This window comes from Astyanax mexicanus, chromosome 1, assembly GCF_023375975.1.
Source record: "Astyanax mexicanus isolate ESR-SI-001 chromosome 1, AstMex3_surface, whole genome shotgun sequence".
NCBI lineage: Eukaryota > Metazoa > Chordata > Actinopteri > Characiformes > Acestrorhamphidae > Astyanax > Astyanax mexicanus.
Window position 1 is genome coordinate 120,643,518 of NC_064408.1, and position 21,639 is coordinate 120,665,156.

The following is a 21,639-nucleotide window of genomic DNA, read 5'->3' on the forward strand; positions in this document are numbered from 1 at the left end:
CACCAAGCAGTGAGACCTGCTGAATCAGAAGGAAAATATGGCGACACCCCTGCTCCTTACTAGTGATAGTACGGTTAAGACTGGGCATAGGGTTAAGACTGTTCCTAGAGGTAAGACTGTTTCTAGAGTTAAGACTGTTCCTAGAGATAAGACTGTTTCTAGAGGTAAGACTGTTCCTAGGGGTGAGACTGTTCCTAACTGATTCCCAATGAGGTTGAGTCTGAGAGCACTCGTTTATGCTTTTGATATTGGTCTACAACTATAGACAGGGGATTTATTACATAAAGACTTGGGGCTATTTGGATTTTAGATAAAGTCCCAGAATGGAGAATGGTAAATGTATACATTATATCTTATATAGTGTTCAACTTTTTTTCCTTTGTCTTTGTGTTAGAATACAGTTAATTCAAAAGCAGTCCAAAATAATCTGATAATAATCTTTAAAGCAGGGGTGTCCAAACTAGGACCCGCGGGCCATTTGCGGCCCATTTCCTTTCTAGCGAAAAAATGGGCCAAAGAGTCTAAAAGAAAAGCGGAGAGAGTGCGCATTTCTAGTGCAGAAAAACGGGCCAAAGAGTCTAAAAGCGGAGAGAGTGCACATTTCTAGCGAAAAAAAAACGGGCCAAAGAGTCTAAAATCGGAGAGAGTGCACATTTCTAGCGAAAAAAAAACGGGCCAAAGAGTCTAAAAGCGGAGAGAGTGCGCATTTCTAGCGAAAAAAAAACGGGCCAAAGAGTCTAAAATCGGAGAGGGTGCGCATTTCTAGCGCAGAAAAACGGACCAAAAGAGTCTAAAAGCGGAGAGAGTGCGCATTTCTAGCGCAGAAAAAAAACGGGCCAAAGAGTCTAAAAGCGGAGAGAGTGCGCATTTCTAGCGAAAAAAAAAACGGGGCAAAGAGTCTAAAAGTTGCCGTAATTAAGGAGTTAAATATTAAGAGACATCATGAAATAAAACATCAATTTGAAAAATCTTAGTTTACACAACACTGTCAAAGATAAAGATAGTAAGTCAAGTAAAATGGTGTGTAAATTAAATAATCAGGAAAAAATGTATTATTTAAAGTGGTATATTTCATTATTTGTTTTATTACAGAGTCTGTGGTCCATGACTTCAAATATATTTCTCCTTCTGGCCACCAACAAAAAAAGTTTGGACACCCCTGCTTTAAAGGATTACTCTAAACTAGTAAATACATTATTAAACATTATTCTGATAATTGAACAGGTAATCTGTATCCGATTATACATATTAAAATAACCCTAAACCCAGTCGTGTCTGTACTCTGTATGCTCTACACTGTATGCAGTATACTGTGTGTGTATGCCAGTGTGTGGCTCAGTATTAGAATGCTAGCCATGTAGGCGTCAGCTATGTGTCCTTGCATGTACGTGAATGCATTTGCTAGTGTGTGTGGGTGAGGAGTGCGGCGCATTCGAGTGTGTGTGTGTATGTGTGTATAAGTGTGTGTGTAAAGTGTGTGTGCGTCTCACACCACTTATTTCAGCCTCTACACCCACTCTGCAGCCACTCGACTGATCTCGCTCCTCCATTGCTAAATAAAACATGGGTCTTTTCTCCCCGCTTTTATTAGAGGCCGAGCCTTTTGCTCATGCACATATTCATGCACGAGGCGGCGTGGAGGGCTCCTCGCGCTGGGAGTGGGACTACAGGGTGAGGAAGTGGCTAGTATTACAGTAATTATACATGGTGAAAGAACCCGTCCCACGCCACAAGCTAACCAACTTCATTTCCATTTTTCTCAACTCCGTACACTTATAATGACTGTAATTATAGTAATGAATAATCATCGCGAGACGGTCCTCGTTTATTATTCCGGACCTAATTGCGAGCGCGGCGGTGTACGAGGAACAACGCACGAGGCACGCGCCTCCGCCCGCACTCTCCAAGAGATCAATTGGAATTGCAAGGGGCGCAAGGAGCGTTTAGCCAAGCGGCCTGATCTCTAACCTCGAAGATGCTCCTTGATCTGGCTGACCTTTCTAATAATGTTCGGAACGTGAGGTCAGATAAGATATCATCATCAAATGAATGTGGAGATCAGTGTTATATAACTGTTACATAAGCGCAACAACATGTTAGCCCTGCCCTGTTTGTAGGCGTGGGACTGTTCCTAGAGGTGGGACTGTTCCTAGGGGTGAGACTGTTGATAAGGATAAGATTTTTCCCAAGGATAAGAAAGGTCTTAGGGATAAGAATGTTCCTAGGGGTAAGGCTGTTCCTAGGGGTGAGACTGTTCCTAGGGGTGAGACTGTTCCTAGGGGTAAGGCTGTTCCTAGGGGTGAGACTGTTCCTAGGGGTAAGACTATTCCTAGGGATGAGTTCTAAGGGTGGCACTGTTCTTAGAGATAGGACTGTTCCTAGGGGTAAGATTGTTCCCAGGGGTAAGGCTGTTGGTCGGGGTAAGGCTGTTCTTAGGGATAAGACTATTCCTAGGCTTGAGACTGTTCCTGGGGATAAGACTGCTCCTAGTGGTGATACTTGTTCTAGGTGTGGGACTGTTCCTAGGGGTAGGACTCTTCCTAGGGGTAGGACTGTTCCTAGGGGTGAGACTATTCCTAGAGACAAGACTTAGAATGTTCCTAGGGATAAGACTGTTCCTAGGGGTAGGACTGTTCCTAAGGTGGGACTGTTCCCAGGGATAAGACTAGTTGTAGGGGTGAGACTGTTCTCAGAGATAAGACTGCTCCTAGGGTTGAGACTGTTCTCAGGGATAAGACTGTTCCTAGGGATTAGACTGTTAGTAGTGGTAAGACTGTTGTATAGGGGTGAGACTCTTCCTATGGGTTAGACTTGTTCTAGGGGTGAGACTGTTCCTAGAGTTAAGACTGTTCCTAGGGGTAAGGCTGTTGCTAGGGGCAAGGCTGTTGCTAGGGATAAGACTATTCCTTGGGTTGAGACTGTTCCTAGGGATAAAACTGTTCCCAGGGGTAAGATTGTTTCTAGGGATAAACTGTTCCTAGGGGTAAGGCTGTTCCTAGGGGTAAGACTGTTCCTAGGGGTAAGGCTGTTGCTAGGGGTGAGACTGTTCTTAGGGTTAAGACTGTTCCTAGGGGTGGGACTGTTTTTAGGGGTGAAACTGTTCCTAGGGGTGGGACTGTTCCTAGAGGTGAGGCTTGTTCTAGAGGTGTGACTGCTCCTAGGGGTAGGACTCTTCTAGTCATAGACAGATGGAGAACTTCCAGATAAAATGAGAGAGCACCTAAAAATTAAGAGTTTCTTTGATTTTACCAAATAAAAAACCTCTGGAATATAATCAAAAGGAAGATGGATGATCACAAGCTGAACATCAAACCAAACTGAGCTGCTTAAATTTCTGCACCAGGAGTGTAAAGCATCCAAAGTTATCCAAAAGCAGTGTGTAAGACTGGTGGAGGAGAACATGATGCCAAGATGCATGAAAAAATTGATTAAAAACCAGAGATATAAACAATGATGTTAATTTTACTCAAACATAAACCTATGAAAAAGCAAAATCAGAGAAACTGATTCAGAAACTGAAGTGGTCTCGTATTTTTTTCCAGAGCTGTGCAATATTATCATAAATGATATGACACATGATTATGGCACTCCCCCAAATACAGCGTTTTCTTCTGTTTATTCTTAAGCTTTATGACACAAAAAATCAGCATCCTGCTTCATCATCTGCTGAATCATTACATGAGTGAGATCCACCTCCTCACTCATGATCTGCAGCTTAGATTGAAGATGTTTACTTAAGATATCTCGGTTTGTTTGTCTTATAAAACCCTAAACCCTCTGCTGTCCATCCGTCCGTAATCAAACGTTCATGCTACGCACCGGGCGACGGGTCATCTCAAATGGTGTGAAAAATACAAACAAAAAAACAAACAAAAGAAAGTGACTTGAAGCGAGGTTTTTAGCAGAGGCTGCCTCGTTTGCTTCTCAAGATGACGCCTCATAATATCGCCCCTGACAACAGTGCAATCTGTCAATCCTCTGTCCAACAGGTGCGGCGAGCACATGCAGAACTCTGGGCACCACGCCCGGCCACCGCTCTCAACACCCTGCTGCTCCGGCCTGCTGCATCACTCTGCTCGGCCATCGTTACGTCAACCCTTCCCTCCTGCAGCCCGAGGGCCTTCCAGCCGAAACTTTTCTCACCGTCCTAAATTCACTGTCATGATGTGCAGTGCAATTTTCATACACTACCGCTCAAAAGTTTAGGATCACCTGCAAATTTCCCTCTTCTTGAAAGAAAAACACATTTTCATGCAATTCACAAACCAATATTGTCCATTAAGAGGCTAAATTGGAGCAGCCTGTTGGCCAATCTTCATTAATTGCACATTGCACCAGTAAGTGCAGAGTGTGAAGGTTCAATTAGCAGAGTAAGAGCACAATTTTACTCAAAATATGGGAGACATACCAGAGCTCAAAAGAGGACAAATTGTTGGTGCACGTCTTGCTGGCGCATCTGTGACCAAGACAGCAAGTCTTTGTGATGCATCAAGAGCCACGATATCCAGGATAATGTCAGCATTCCACCAAGAAGAACCAACCACATCCAACAGGATTAACTGTGGACGCTGTAAGAGGAAGCTGTCTGAAAGGGATGTTCGGGTGCTAACCCGGATTGTAAAGACCTGTTATAATACATTATAATGGACTAATATTTTATTTAGGATGAGTATAATTCATGAGCAGTTAAACTATATATTTAGAGTATTATTAAGGGTGTGTTTTTAACTAATGCATAATTCTGCAAGCTGGGACTGATTTTCTTGGTATTGACATATAACATGCTATAAACGCAGCTATTAATGCATTATAATCACAGTTCATGATGATTAATAAACACGGCTATGGTGATTATACGTTTTTATGAATATGTATAGCCTTGTTTATAATGCCTTATGAATGCATTATAACGTGCTATAAGTATGTTTATAGATTCTTAAAGAGATTATTAACGATATATATATATATATATATATATACTGTTTTAACATATATATTATAAGCACAGCTTATAATGTGTTATGATCACAAGGCATAATGCTTAATAAACAATTAAATTTATTAAAAGTAAATAATTATAGCCATGTTTAAAAAGCCTTATGAATGGTATGAAACTCTAATTGAGAAAACAGTACTAAAACTGTAAAAAAAAATGATGGTAAATTGCATGATGTCTGTATTTAACTGTTATTTTACGAGGAATTTAATTTACAGTAAATATAATGTAACAATCAGAGGGTAAGCCAGGTCCTGTGAAGAAGTGGACAGGGTACATCTTGCACATCAGTGATCAGATTGGACGAGGACCGGGGGCTTTGGGTTTCAACAAGGAGGCATCTGTTGGGGTTGGCAGTCGGCGGCTCCCTGTTCCCCCCTCGTTCCTGATCCACGAGCCAGAGTTCCTGCTTCTGAAGCCCCCTGGGGGGAACGGGCTGGCTAACATGTGCCGTGTGTACCGACCCCACTTCTCGCCCATATGCTACAGTAACAAGCCTTCTCTCTGGTGACAAACCAAGTGACATATTTACCTACACTGGATGCTTCATGAGGAGTCCACGATTTTATGGTAGCTTCATTTTAACCCTTTGAACTCTAGGCTGTTTTAATGTGTGTTTTTTTTGTCTCTGTTTTTTTTTCAGTTCCTCTTATTCAGGTCTTATAACACAGTAATTATATCAGACAGACACATGCCCTGATCTCTTTTACTCCAGAAGACATACGACTGCTCAAAAATATCATCATTTAAAATGTAAAAGGAAGCAGAATTGTTATATTTTCCTGGAACTGATCATGTTTTAATCAAAATTTTACCAAGCGCCTGTTTTTTGAATGTATAGACTTTAAATATATTCACACCTAGGATATATTTTCAAAAATGATTAAACTAGAGTGTTTATGAGTTGAAATCATAACAATATTAATGATTTAAGTTCATTACATGGTTTATTAATTATTACTTTGATAAAATACATGGAGAAACAGCATCAGGTGGATTTATTTATCTTGATAATCAATAATCACACCTCTAGGATACATGTAGATACTAAAAACCACCTGACACTCAGAGCAGCCTATGCCTTTCAGTATTTTAATCAGGACACACAAAGAAAACTACTGTATATACAAAAATATTAACTTTTTAGTCTAAATAAATGTAAAAAAAAATGATTAGTGCAAAAAAACTACTTAGTAAAAAAATACGACTACCTTTAAAAACACATCAATTAAAAAAGCAACAGTGGCAACTTAGTCATTTAATTTATGGTAAATAGTTAAACATACTTAGAAACATATTAATATATTAATATGACACGTATAATGCTGATTGATGGAAAACACAAAAAAAGTAAAATCAGTATCTAAGAAAGGTTTCACAGTATATATCAGCTCACTGGTACCATTTCTATTTATGTGTTATATATATATATATATATATATATATATATATATATATATATATATATATATATATATATATATATATATATATAAACACACTTTCTATGAATGTCATCTCTTTATATGTCATCATAAGGCATTATAAACAAGGCTACACATATTTATAAAAAGTATAATCCACCATAGCCATGTTTATTATGCATCATGAACTGTGATTATAATGCATTAATAGCTGCGTTTATAACGTGTTATACGTCAATACCAAGAAACTTAGACCCAGCTAGCAGAATTATGCATTAGTTAAAAACACACCCTGAGTAATACTCTAAATATATAGTTTAACCGCTCATGAATTATACTCGTCTTAAATATAATATTAGTTATAGTCAATTATAATGTATTATAACAGGTCTTTGTGTGCTCCAAGTAAAGTGACTTACTTTCCTTGTGGGACTAGATTATTACTGATAGATATATACTGTTTTAGCATACATATATTGTAAGCACGTGGAGAAACAGCATCAGGCGGATTTATTTCTCTTGATAATCAATAATCACACCTCTAGGATACATGTAGATACTAAACACCTGACACTCAGAGCAGCCTATACCTTTCAGTATTTTAATCAGGACACACAAAGAAAACTACTGTATATACAAAAATATTAAAATATAAACTTTTTAGTCTAAATAAATGTAAAAAAAATGATTAGTGCAAAAAAACTACTTAGTAAAAATGTGCAAGTAAAATAAAAACTATATAAGTATATAAGTAGTGCGCACATCATACCTAGCTTTAGTTTGAGTAAAGCAGGTAGTTTCACACCATTTTTTTTGCTGTGGACACTTTTGAGTCTTTATTTACTGATATTATTTGGTTTGAAACATCATATAAATATGTTTGAAGCTCTAGAAGTAAATAATACAATATTTGTTGGGGAAAAGCAAATTGCTCGTATTTTTTATTGTGCATTTTCAATTTATTCAGAGATTTTGAGCAAATAAATATTATTAATGGATTTAATTGAGAATGCAGATGCTTTACTGCACTGGGATGTCATCACTATTTAAAAAAAGAGTAAGTTCCGCCCTTTCTAACCATATATAGTCCTGAGTAATTAATCTGAGAACACAAGGTGCGATTTTGGACGGAAAAGCCATCTGTAGGGTTCTAAGGGTTAATGGTTCTGAATGGTTCCTTAGAAATGCGAACCGGAGGGCGCCGAGTTGTCCAGCGGTCTAAAGCGCTGCCACTATGAGCGGGAGGTCGCAGGTTCGAACCCCCGCTCATGCAGCTGTAGCATCAAGCTGCCGGCGCTCAGAGGGAGTAAAATTGGCCCTGCTCCCTCCGGGTGGGTAGATGGAGCTCTCTCCACACATCACTCTTAGGGTGATGTCTGCAGCACAGGGCAGCCGGCTCGAAAAGAAGCGATGGCTGACTTCACATGTATCGGAGGAAGCATGTGTTAGTCTTCGCTCTCCTGGTGTGTTGGGGCATCACTAGTGATAGGGGGAGCCCTAATGAGTGGGTTGGGTAATTGGCTGTGTAAATTGGGAAAAATTGGAAAAGAAAAAAAAAAAAGAAATGCGAACCACCTGGAAATAGCAATGCTGACAACTGGATTGAGGCAATTCTTGGAGTCACGTAAGTAAGAGGACTCCCAAATCAATATCTACAAGGGTACAAGTTCATACCTAAAAAAACGTACAGTCTTTAGAAGAACCTCGGAAGGATTCTGCCTGAAGAATCTCTTTTTCTCTTCCTTCACTTTTTTTCTATCTGGAGCCGAGATGCCAGGCTCGACAGAAAGCCGGCAGCTCAGATAATACCATCAATAACCTCCACTCTGAATTGGCACGGGGAAATCCACCGGCTTGAGTGATGACTGTATCTCAGGCCGATGGCTGCCGGCGCCGTAATGCGGGTGTTTCTGCACCTCGGCTGAATCTTTTACGTGCTGCCGCTCTGTCGGTTCTTGACGGACTGGGTCCGGACGGTGGTTAGATACGGTGCGACGTTTAACGCGAGGCGACTCCTTGACCTAGTGAACGATTCTGACAGTAATGAGATGGAGGGGAAGGGGCTTTGGGACGAAACAAGGTGGGCGTGATGAGAGCGGTTGTCCTTGGGCGCTGTTCAGGGGTATCTGTTGTTTTCGGGTGTAATTAGCATTCATCGCAAAAACAAATGTCTCGCCAAAGTATGTGTTCCAACCAGGACAGACTGCCTGGTCTCCTCCATCCCCCTCCCTCCCTCCCTCCCTCTTTTTCTCTCTATCTGTGTCCAGATTGTTCTCTCGCTCTTGTATTGTATCGCTCCCTCTCTATCTGTACTCTGGGTGGGTGGGCAGTGTCTCGCAGTGTCTCTCAGGAGGTCACTGTAGGTCACTTATGTGATATAGGTGTCTCTTTATCTACCTTCTTCTTTTCCCGAGATATCCTCAAAACCTCCAACCCGTCCCAGGACTCATGAAAGGCTGAACAGTTGAATTAAGTAGGGAGTTTTTTATACTTATAGAATAAATGAGTCCCCACTAGAGATGCATCAATACAGAGTACCAATATCTATCCCAACTCTGACTTGTCTACTCAACAGCAGTCCATTTTTATAGGCCTTATTTTGATAAAATATATCAAGAGCTCATTCCCTGCTTGAAAAGTTTCAGGTTATGGAAAATCCCCCATTCCAATAAAAAAGAGGTCTGTAGATTCCTCAAGGTTCCTTAAATGAGAGTAATCTTAAAATCCAGAATTTTTAAAAAGGTCTTAATCCGAAGAACCTTGGAATGATACTGATTGGCAGGGCTTTTCCACCAATGTGGAAGCGACACCGTTCTAGTTCTCAAACCAAATTTTGAACCGTTCGTCACATTTTCACCAACAAAAGTAGGTTCTGAAACCAGGAACGTTCATTTGCAGAAAGAACTGAAGAATACTAGGTTCTTAAGCACGAACCATGACCACTTCTGTTCACCGCAGCTGTGCACCGCCCTCTGTTGAAGATGTATGATGTTACGTTTTGACAGATCAACTAAAACTGGTGGAAAAGTGGGCTGGTTATAAGCCTGAATGGAGCTGGTTCAAGAACCAGATTTCTTTAGGTGGAAAAGCGCTAAGAATGGCTTGATGAGGTCAGTAATAAGTTTTGGATTTGACAAACTAAAGGAAGTCCCATCACTGCCTTCTAGACATAAGAAACATTTGGATTTTTTTTTTCCAATACCAACTCTGACCTCAACTACTCAACAGGTCCCTACAATATAAATCCCACTATTAATTGTATAGTGGTCCATTTTTATAGTTTTTTTTTTTTTTGTAAAAGCAGTGTTTTGTATCTCAAATAAGATATAATAAGCTTAAAAGAATTTGAGAACTCATTCACTGTTTGAGTAACTCCACAGTTAAAGTTTCAGGGTTATAAAAAATCCTCCATTTCAATAAAAAAGAGGTCTGCAAATTTCTCAAGGTTCCTTAAATAAGAGTAGACTCAAAACCCAGAATTTTGAAAAAAAGCCTTAAGCCGAAAGAACCTTGGAATGATTGTGTGTGATGTGGATCCAGCACCGATTTGATTCACAAAACCCAATTTCTCTTCAGTATTAATCCCAATATTTACTGTATAGTGGTCCATTTTTATAAGCTTTATTTGGTAAAAGCAGTGTTTTTGTACCTCAAATTAGACATAATACGCTTGAAATAATTCAAAAACTCATTCTTGAGTTTCATGGTTTTTAATAAAAAGAGGAATTTGTATACTGAGAGGTCTTTTAAATAAGATATAACAAGACTGAAAGAACAGCATTTACTGGTTGAGCTAATTGAGTTAATTCAAATTTGCGAAGCATAATAAACCAGTGGACTGTGGACGTAATGAACATAATGATGAATTCAGTCATCAAGTTTGCCAATACAGTCCGCCCCAGGACTGGTTCTAGCCTTGTTTGTTGGTGGAGCTCATTATACCTGGTTCGTTTTCACACATTACAGTAAGGTCATCGTCTGAACTGTGGACCAATTGCCCAATTCCATGTTTTACTTTCCTGCATGTAGTTTCACAAAAACTTTGGCTGTTTTTTTTAATTCAAACACTCAGACCAGCATTTATCACCATGCTGAGCTTATTACAGTACCCTCGCTCTAGTCCCATCACAGTGTAGCTTTATTAAGATTTAGTAAAATAGAGGGAAGCACTGCAATACGTGGAAGCAACCATATTATAAAAATAAAATGTAACTCTTTCTATGAATGTCATCTCTATAAAAACCTATAAACATACTAATAACACATTATAATGCATTCATAAGGCATTATAAACATGGCTATACATATTTATAAAAATGTATAATTCATTATAGCCATGTTTTTTTATGTATCTTGAACTGTGATTATAAATCATAATAGCTGTGTTTATAACATGTTATAGGTCAATACCAAGAAACCAAGTCCCAGTTTACAGACTGTATTATGACTAAAAAAGCTTCCAATCTATAAACACACCCTCAATAATCCTATAAATAAATATTTTAACCACTCATAAAGTATTCTTGTCTTCAATATAATATTAGTTATAGTCAATTATAATGTATTATAACAGGTCTTTGTGCGCTCTAAGTAAAGTTCCAGACTTTCATTGTGGGACTATATTATTAACGATAGCTATATACTATTTAAACATATATATATATATATATATATATTATAAACACAGCTTATAATGTATTATGATCACAAGTCATAATGTAATAAATATTTATAGCCATGTTTTTAATGCCTTATGAATGCATTATATGTTATGAATGTGGTAATAGAGCCTAATAGAGATGACATTCATAGAAAGTGTTACCAAATAAACCAATCACATAACCGCACACATAGCACCAGGAGCAGATACCTTTTTCACCTGGAGTGAATTGGCAGCACAACATGAGTCCCCATGAAAGGAACCCCAGGCCATCGATTTTAGGAAAAGACTAAGGATCTGTAGTTTGGACCACTCTCTGCTCATAAACAAAAAAGTGTGTAAATGTCTTGAATGACTCTTCATGCAACTATTTTGCCCTATGGCCTTTTCCTAATTGCTAAATATCTGGCACCCCTACAGCATTTCCATTGCTCAGAAACGCAAGAAACAAAGTGAATATTGAGATCTGTCTCCATAAACCCCTTTGTATCCCTAGAATTCTCCAACAAGAGAACACTAGAGGTCAAAGACCAAACGCCAGACAAGAGCTGAAGGTCTGAACACAAGTGTCCGCCTCAGACGATCTCCTCCGGCATACAAATCTGCAGACATGCAGACACATCCTCTGGGGAATGAGCTTCTCAATTCCAAGAAAAGGAACCATCAATTGCCAGAGGCTTTCCCCTTCCCCTGAATGCATGTCATCTGGATTGTCAAGTGTGCTTCAGTGGAAACATCTCAAGCAGTCTGTTTGTCAGTTTGTGAAGCCCATCAAAAAGCCCACGCATCCTAACATGATCTTACAGCGGGGCTGTTGAACTGGAATCCTGGAGGACTACATGCCCACAGGAATAATTCCCCCTTTTCTGACAACGCTGGAAGACCTGCAATTGCATAGAGGTCATGTTTTACAGATAATGACCATGAGCTTTTAATTCCTTAATTGCTGGCACCCCTACAACATTTCCATTCTTCACAAATGCAAGAAACAACGTCAGTATTGAGATCTGTCTCTTTTATCCACAGAATTAATCCTCAGAATTCTCCAACAAGAGAGGACTAGAGGTCAAAACCAAACGCCAGACAAGAACTGAAGGCCTGAATGCAACTTTTAACAACTCTGGAAGACCTGCAAGTCCACAGAGGGTGGATAAACCCAAGAGGCCATGTTCTACACATCTCCACGTGAATATTGAGATCTGTCTCCGTAAACCCTTTTTTAATCCCTAGAAATCTTCAAAAAGAGAGGACTAGAGGTCAAAACCAAACAACAGACAAGAACTAAAGGTCTGAACGCAAGTTTCCATCTCAGATGATCTCTTTTCCAACAACTCTGGAAGTCCTGCAAGTCCACAGAAGTTGGATAAACCCAAGAGGCCATGTTCTACACATAATGATCATGAGCTTTTAATTCCTTAATTACCCCTACAACATTTCCATTCCCTAGAAATGCAAGAAACATTGTGAATATTGAGATCTGTCTCCATAAACCATTTTTGAATCTCTAGAATTCTCCAACAAGAGAAGACTAGAGGTCAAAACCAAATGCCAGACAATAACTGAAGGTCTGAATGCAATGTCAGCCTCAGATGGTCTCCTCTTTTCTAACAACCCTGGAAGTCCTGCAATTCCACAGAAGTTGGATCAACCCAAGAGGTCATGTTCTACAAATAATGATCATGAGCTTTTAATTCCTAGATTACTGGCACCCCTACAACATTTGCATTCTTCAGAATGCAAGAAACAACATGAATTTTGAGATCTGTCTCCATAAACCCTTTTTTGTATCTCTAGAAATCCCCAACAAAAGAGCACTAGAGGTCAAAGACCAAACGTCAGACAAGAACCAAAGGCCTGAATGCAAGTTTTAACAACTCTGGAAGTCCTGCAATTCCTCAGAGGATGGATAATTCCTAGAGGTCATGTTCTAAAGATAATGATTGCCCTCTTATAGTCTGAACTGTATAGACTAATTTCTAATTTCCTGAACTTCTCCAGTCTAATCAGAATCAAAAAGGCTTTGAAGCCCTCAATTATCTTTGGCGCCTTCAAAGTTGATTTCGCCAGGCAACACCTGCTAATGCACATACTGGGCTGGGAATTTTTTTTAACACAGATAACTGTACTTGGGGTCAAAAGAGGAAATAAAGACAGAAGGAGCTGCCTATTGGCCAGCTGGGCCACTGCCATAGCAACGTTGGATGAGCTCTGTCACCAGCATAGCTATTTCGATATTTTGATATTAGTGACATTGGGCCAGCCTGGTCACCGGCATTGCTAATACAGCATTAGCAATATACTGCAAGATATTAGAAAAAAGTGGGGCGTTTTTTGATGATATATACTGTATCGCAATATTAAACAATGCAAAGCCCATGATGTCACCAGTCCCGCCCCCACCCACGCGCTGTCTCACGTCTGGACCAATCAGAAGCTGAGTCAGGGCCGAGCACTCTAAACCTGTGTAAAACAGCAAAACAACAGTAATCTGCTCTTTAATCAGGCATTTAAATGGCTTTTTGAAAGGTTTGTTTTTCTGGGATTAAAAGCATGAATTCAGCTGTAACTGAATCTGCGCTGCTAAACTGTGCTGGACTGAGGTGCACAGCTTTCAACATGTGCAAAGTGCATTTTACAAGCATGTGACCAACCATGTGAATGGAGGCCATGCGACGGTTAACTCATGTTTACTCCTGCTACCCCTCCCGCTTGCGCTCCCCCTCCTTATTGCGCTTCTCAGGCAGCAGCAGCCTGTCATTCAAACAGACACAGAGACAGCGCTGTGTATCTACTTCTTGTGTCAAGAATCAAAACATTGCAACATGACATGGTTGATTTAATTGCCTTAAGTGACATCGCACTTCCTGCAATGACGATGCTTAAACAATATATTGCGCAGCCCAAGCGCTAGCATTGCTAGCACAGTGCTAGCTAGATAGCATATTGTTGATGCCAAAAGTGCAGAAAGAGTGTCTAACCAGTGATCAGCTGATCAATAACTGAGCTCCACACATGGTGTTAGAATTGCAAAGGGGACCAACTACACACTAATGATTATGGGTTTTAAATGTAATGTCATTAAAAATCCTGTAGGTTTTTTATATGTATAGGTGTCTTAATAATTTAATCCAAACCTGTCGATATAATTGCAAAAGGGGGACCGACTACACACTAATGACTATGGGTTCATAATGGGATGTCTTTAAAATTCCCAATGGTTTAATGTGTAGGTATCCTAATACTTTGCATTGTTATAGTACAGTATAGCTCTCAATCTCATCCAATCAAAGCCAGGCACACTAATTAGTTAATGAGTCAGATCATCTGAGCTAATTGAGGTAAACCTCTAAACTCAACAGGCCATTGGTCCACAGGGACTTTGGGACCCGACACCCTGCTCTACACTTCCACAATCATATTTAATGGTGCCAGGTGCCACCAGTTAATGTGGCCAAAGCTGCGGTGTACACACAGCGCTAATATTCGCATTAGCCTTCGCTAATCGGCGCATTGCAATTAAGTGGTCATTTGTTTATTCAAATGAGCAATCCCAGATTTCATCCCGTTGAAAGCAGCACGTGCTAATCGCTGTCAGCGAGGAGGCAGAGTGCACAGGACAAGATAACGGACCACTCAGGGATCTGCTATGGGATCAGTAGCTTAAACCTGGATATACACATAATATTATGACCATTTCCTGTCCATATAGGACACTCTGTAGTTCTATAGTTACAGACTGTAGTTCTTTATCTGTTTCTCTGCATAAAGTACTTTATGTTTTTAACTGAACTGTTCTTAAAACTCCAAACACACTGCTACACCATAATACCAAACACACTGCCTCATGGAACCAAACACACTGCCTCATAGTACCAAACACACTGCCTTATGGAACCAAACACACTGCCTTATAGTACCAAACACACTGCCTCACAGAACCAAACACACTGCAGCTTCATTGCACCAAACCCACAGTCGTATAGTAGCAAACACACTGCCCCACATTACCAAACACACTGCCTCATAGTACCAAACACACTGCCTCATAGAACCAAACACACTGCCTCATACTACCAAACACATTGCCCCATAATACCAAACACCAAACACAACTGCTGTTTCATAAGTCTTAACACTCTACCAAAGACACTGATTCATAGTGCCAGACACAACTGTTGCTTCATAATACCAAACACACTGCAGCTTCTTAACCTCAAACACAGTACCTCATAATACCAAACACACTGATTCATAGTGCCAGACACAACTGTTGCTTCATAATACCAAACATACTGCCTCATCATACCAAACACTGCTTCATAATACCAAACACACTGCCCAACAGTACCAAACACAACTGCTGTTTCATAACTCCAAACACACTGCCTCATGATGCTAAACACACTGCTTCATATTGCCAAACACAACTGATGCTTCATAATCCCAAGCACCCTGCCTCATTATACCAAACACTCTGCCTCATAATGCTAAACACACTGCTTCATAGTGCCAAACCCACTGCCTCATAGTGCTTAACACACTGCTTCATAATACCAAACACACTGCCTCATAATGCTACACAAAATGCCTTACAGTACCACACACAACTGCTGCTTCTTAACCCCAAAAACAGTACCTCATAGTACCAAACACACACTGCTTCATAGCACCAAACACACTGCCTCATAGTACCAAACACTTTGCCCCACAGTATGAACATTCATAGAACCAAACACACTGCCTCATAGTACCAAACACTTTGCCCCACAGTATGAACATTCATAGAACCAAACACACTGCCTCATAGTACCAAACACTTTGCCCCACAGTATGAACATTCATAGAACCAAACATACTGTCTCATAATGCTAAACACAGTGATTCATACTACCAAACACACTACCAGATAATACCAAACACACTGCCACAAGGAGTTGGTCATAATGATATGCTGAAGGAACAGCCAGAAGCCGAGCTGATTGGTTAACGGTGAGGAGATCAGAATGCAGAACACTGAACAGCCCTGAAGGCGAGTGAGGGAGATCAGTCATCTGCTCTCAGAGTGTAATGTATGTAGACTAGGGGAAGGTGATAATGACCCTGCTGTCAGATACAGCCTGATCTCAGATCAGGATCTACACAGACGCGCTGATAATATTATGACAATGTAATAAAGCAAATTGCTATATATATATGCATTATGCATGTTATAACCACGCTATAACAGGATTAGACTCATCCATTATACATACTCATATTCCCTGCTTTAATGCCTTCTAGAGATTCTGCAGCGTTGGCTGGATTCAGAGCTTCTGAGCTATTATTCATCTGATGCTATTTATTCATCTGGTGCTCACCAATAATAATGCCTTGTTATTTTTTTTTTTATCTGAGAGATTTGTGTCTCATTCATATATTCATACAAAACACATTGCCTTATTATATTAATCACACTGCATCACAATACCAAACACACGGTCTCATAAAACTATATTGTCTGATAACTGCAAAAATACTTTACATCAAACACTCTAGTATGGTCATGCAGTGCTTAATGTTTTAGGCAAACAAAATGCTGCATCACAATATACCAAACACACTGACTCCCAAACACTGTCACACCATATGACCCACTATACTGTCCAGTCTGACCTAAACACTCTAATATATGACTTAAATAGTGTCGCACTATATGACCTAACATGCTGTCCAGTTTGACCTTAACATTTTAACATATGACCTAAATAGTGTCACACTGTATGACTAACATATGACCTAAATAGTGCCACACTATATGACCTAACCTGCTGTCCACTTTGACATAAACACACTCTAAAACCCTACATGACTTAAATAGTGTCACACTATATGACCCACTATACTGCCCACTTTGACCTAATCAAACTGACACCCAATATGACTCAATCACTGCCACACTGCATGACCTAACATACTGTCCAGTTTGACCTAATCCCACTGACACCGCATTTGACCCAAACACTGTCACACTATATGACCCACTATACTGTCTAGTTTGACCTAAACACACCAACACCCTAAGTGATACATATAGTGTCACAGTATATGACCCACTTTACTTTCCAGTTTGACCTAATCAAACTGATACCCAATATGACTTAAACACTGCTACACTATATGACCCAACATGCAGCCCAGTTTGACCTAGACACTGTATCGCTACACTATATGACCTAAATAGTGCCACACTGTATGACCCACTGAACTGTCCAATTTGACCTAATCACAGTGACACCGTATTTGACCCGAACACTGTCACACTATATGACCCAACATGCAGTCCAGTTTGACATAAACACTCTAAAACCCTACATGATTCAATCACTGTTACACTAGATGACCTACTATACTGTCCAGTTTAACCTTATTGAACTGACACCCAATATGAATTAATCACTGTCACATCATATGACCTTACATACTGTCTAGTTTGACCTAATCACATTGACACTGCATTTGACCCAAACACTGTCCCACTAGATGACCCACTATACTGTCCAGTTTGACATAAATGCTCCTAAACCCTATATGACCTAAATAGTGTCACACTGTATACCTACTATACTGTCCAGTTTAGCCTAATTGAACTGACACCCAATATGACTTAATCAGTGTAACATAATATGACCTTACATAGTGTCCAGTTTGACCTAAACACACCAACACCCTATTTGGCCCATACAGTGTGACACTATATGACTTAACATGTGAGCCAGTTTGATCTAAACACCCTATATAACCTAAATAGTGTCACTTCTATTATACTGTTCTGTCCAGTTTGACCCAATCCCATTGACACCGCATTTGACCCAAACACTGTCATAATATATAACCTTATGTACTATCCAGTTCGACCCAAACACTGTCACACTATATGACTGTCCAGTTTGACCTAGTCATACTGACACGGAATTTAACTCAAATGCTGTCACACTATATGACATAACATGCAGCCCAGTTTGACCTACACACTATAACACAATACTATATGACTAAATAATGACACACTATATGACCTCATGTACTGTCTAGTTTGACCCAATCACTGTCACACTGTATGACCTACTACAGTGTTTGGGTCAAACTGGGCAATACCGTAATATTGCCCAGTTTGACCCAAACACTGTAACACTATATGATGGTCCAGTTTGACCTAGTCACACTGATACTGAATTTGACTCAAACTCTGTTACACTGCTTGACCTAACATGCAGCCCAGATTGACCTACACACTTTAACACTATATGACCTTACGTACTGTCCAGTCGACTCAATCACTGTCACACTATATGACCTTACGTACTGTCCAGTCGACTCAATCACTGTCACACTATATGACCTTACGTACTGTCCAGTTTGACCTAAACACACCAACACACCAAGTGATCCATATGGTGTCACACTGTATGACTTAACATGCGGCCCAGTTTTACCCAAACACTGTCACACTATATGACATAATATACTGTTTTTACACCTGGTGCCCCTAATATGACCCAAACACTATCACACTACATGACCTAACCATGCTGTCCAGTTTCACAAACAGTAACCCAAACACAGTGGGGTGCCCTCATATGACTCAACACACACTCTGGCGTGATGTCTCACGTGATATTGCATGCATGGCTCTTTTTCCCCCCAAACGCATACACAGACACACGCGCTCGCGCGCTTACAAACACACGCTCGCATACAGTGACTGCAGCCTACTACCACTTATATAGCTCAGTACCAGCGCGCACTACGCTAGAGCTGACTTGTTGCAGAGGAACGAGGGGGGGGGGAAAAGAGGGAGGAGGGGGAGGAGAAACGAGAAAGAGAGAGAGGGAGGGAAGGATGGAGAGAGGGAAGGCGGGAGGGAGGGAGAGAGTGTCTCTAAAACTCTTGCTTGCTATGCAGCGCTCGTACGTGGTGGAGCGTGAGCGCGCGCGCGAGCGAGCGGACTGTGCAGCGCTGCTGCTGATGCGGCAGCTGTGATCATCAACCTTCGGCGCGAGCCATCCAACCCCCCCCCAACAAAACAAAAAAATATATATATAAAAAACAGCGCGCGCGTGCACCAAACCCAGCAATGCACGCGCGCACATGCACATTAAAAACAACATAGAAGCCATAAACACACACTGAGATCAAAGAGATGGACCCGTGGTTTAGGACCCTCGAGCGCGCGCGCAGCATTAGTATTCGAGTCCTGCAACCACGCTCGCTCTCTCTCTGGAGCGCGCGGGCGCGCGCGCACACACACGCACGCACTCCTCCTCACTCAACATCCATCCATCCATCTCTCTATTTTTCCATCTCTTTATTCTATCTCTTTTACACTGTCTCTCTCTTTATATCTTTCCCTGTGTATCTTTCTATCCATGTCTCTCTCTCTTTCGTTCTGTCTCTCCATCTCTCTCGCATTCCTTCTGTCTTTTTATCTCTCTCTCTTTCCTTCTGTCTCTCTTATTGCTTTCCCTATGTCTCTCTCACTCAACATCTCTCTTTCCTTCTGTCTCTCCATATTTCTCTCCCTATTTCTGTTTCTCTTCCTCTCTATCTCACTCTCTATTTATTGCTTTCCCTATGTCTCTCTCTCTCTACATCTTTTTCTTTCCTTCTGTCTCTCCATCTCTCTCTTTCTTTCTGTTTATCTTTCTCTCTCTCTCTCTCTCTCTCTCTCTCTCTCTCTCTCTCTCTCTCTCTCTCTCTCTCTCTCTCTCTCTCTCTCTCATCACTTCTTCTTACCTTTGGAGAGCAGACCCAGCAGAACCAGCAGCGCGCCAGCGAGCGCGCACCGCAGCACCAAGCAGCACCCCATGCTTCTGTTCCTCGCGTTCGTCCTTCCAGGTAGGTAACCAAAAAACGGAGGTCCTCCCAATCAGCTTGATCGATTCGACAAATTATCGATAACCAGTACGCACGCGCTCTCCTTCTCTCCTTTGCTCCTGTGATCCGTTTGTTTTTTTTTTTGTTTTTTTTTCCCCCAAGGTTCGTCCTCGCGCTGGCTGCAGTGGACCAGCAAGAAGAAAAACGCTGAAGCAAAACGCAGGAAAACAGCAAAAGCACGCGCGCGCAGCTCCGGAGGAAAAAAAGTATCGTGCACCCCTTACTCTTCCCCCTCCAAAGAGAAAAAAAACAATGTCCTGTAAGAGAGGGTCCCAAACCAAGACGGGGCTCTTCTGCTCGGTCCTCCTCCCCCCTCCCCTGCTCCCGCGACCCTTGCGCGTGCCAAAAGCACCACAAACAAACCGACAAACAAATAAACAAACAAATAAACAACCGCGAGAAGAAGAATAAGGAAAAGAAGACGAGATAAAACGCGCGACGCTGGAATCCCTCGTTCACGCAGAGCGCATCCTCCTCACAGCCGAGATGATGATAATGTTGCTGATGATGGAGAGGATGATGAGCAGCAGTAGCAGCAGCTATAGCTACAGCAGCAGCAAGAAGCACGAGAGGAAGATTTCTCTCTCTCTCTCTCTCTCTCTCTCTCTCTGTTTCTCTCTCTCTCTCTCTCTCTTTCTGCGCATCGACGCGACGTGCATCGTTAACGTAGGGGGGCTTACAGACGTAGGGGCGCACAGTCCTGATTGGCAGCTGGAGAAGGGGTTGGTGAGTTTGGCCAATCCCTGCAACCGCAGAGAAGGAGTAGGGGGTCGGCTCGGCCAATCAGAGACGAGCAGTGGGCGGGACTAACGCAAGCACAGGCGAAGCGAGGCTGATCTTGTGGTGTGATTTATAGCAAAGCTGGACGTACTGCAGTGCTAGTGCTCCTCAAACACTGTGTCCAAAGGAATCCAAGGGGGTGGGCGGTGCAGAGAGGAGGGAAGGGGGAGGGGCGTGGGGTGCATATTAGTAGGCATGTAGTAGCCCTGTGTGTGTGTGTGTGTGTGTGTGTGTGTGTGTATATATATATATATATATATATATATATATACTGTAGGAGGATGCAGTTGAAGAATCTGTTACACTATATGACACACTGATACGACATACCGTCCAGTTTGAACAAAAACCTCATATGACACAATTATTGCCCTTATATATTTATATTTATTGTGACTATATATTTTCCGTTATTGTCTAGTTTGGCCGTAACTCACTGACACCCCATATGACCCAAACACTGTCACACTATATGACCTTAAATATTGTTTAGTATGATATAAACACACAATTACCCCATAACGCTCAAACACTGTCACACTATATGACCTACTATATTGTGCAATACATGCATAATTACCCAAACACTTGGATGCCCCAATATGACCCAAATACTGCGACACTATATGACCTAACATTCTGTCCAGTTTGACCTAAACAGTATTTAATGTCATATAGTGTGGTTCAAAATCAATGTGTTTATGTCAAACTGGACAGAATGTTAGGTCATATAGTGTCGCAGTATTTGGGTCATATTGGGGCATCCAAGTGTTTGGGTAATTACGCATGTATTGACAATATAGTAGGTCATATAGTGTGACAGTGTTTGGGTCATATGGGGTAATTGTGTATTTATGTCATACTAA

The 21,639-nt window shown here is 41.0% G+C and overlaps 1 protein-coding gene across 1 annotated transcript in view; it reads right to left on the reverse strand.

Annotated features, from left to right (window-relative positions):
- iglon5 (IgLON family member 5) overlaps positions 1-20,610 on the reverse strand; it is a 318,662-nt gene extending 298,052 nt beyond the window's left edge. The window contains exon 1 of the mRNA XM_022673935.2: positions 19,853-20,610. Coding sequence (XP_022529656.2) covers positions 19,853-19,925 — 73 coding nt within the window. The 5' untranslated portion in view covers positions 19,926-20,610. The remainder of the gene's footprint in view (positions 1-19,852) is intronic.
- Between the last annotated feature and the right edge of the window lie 1,029 nt (positions 20,611-21,639).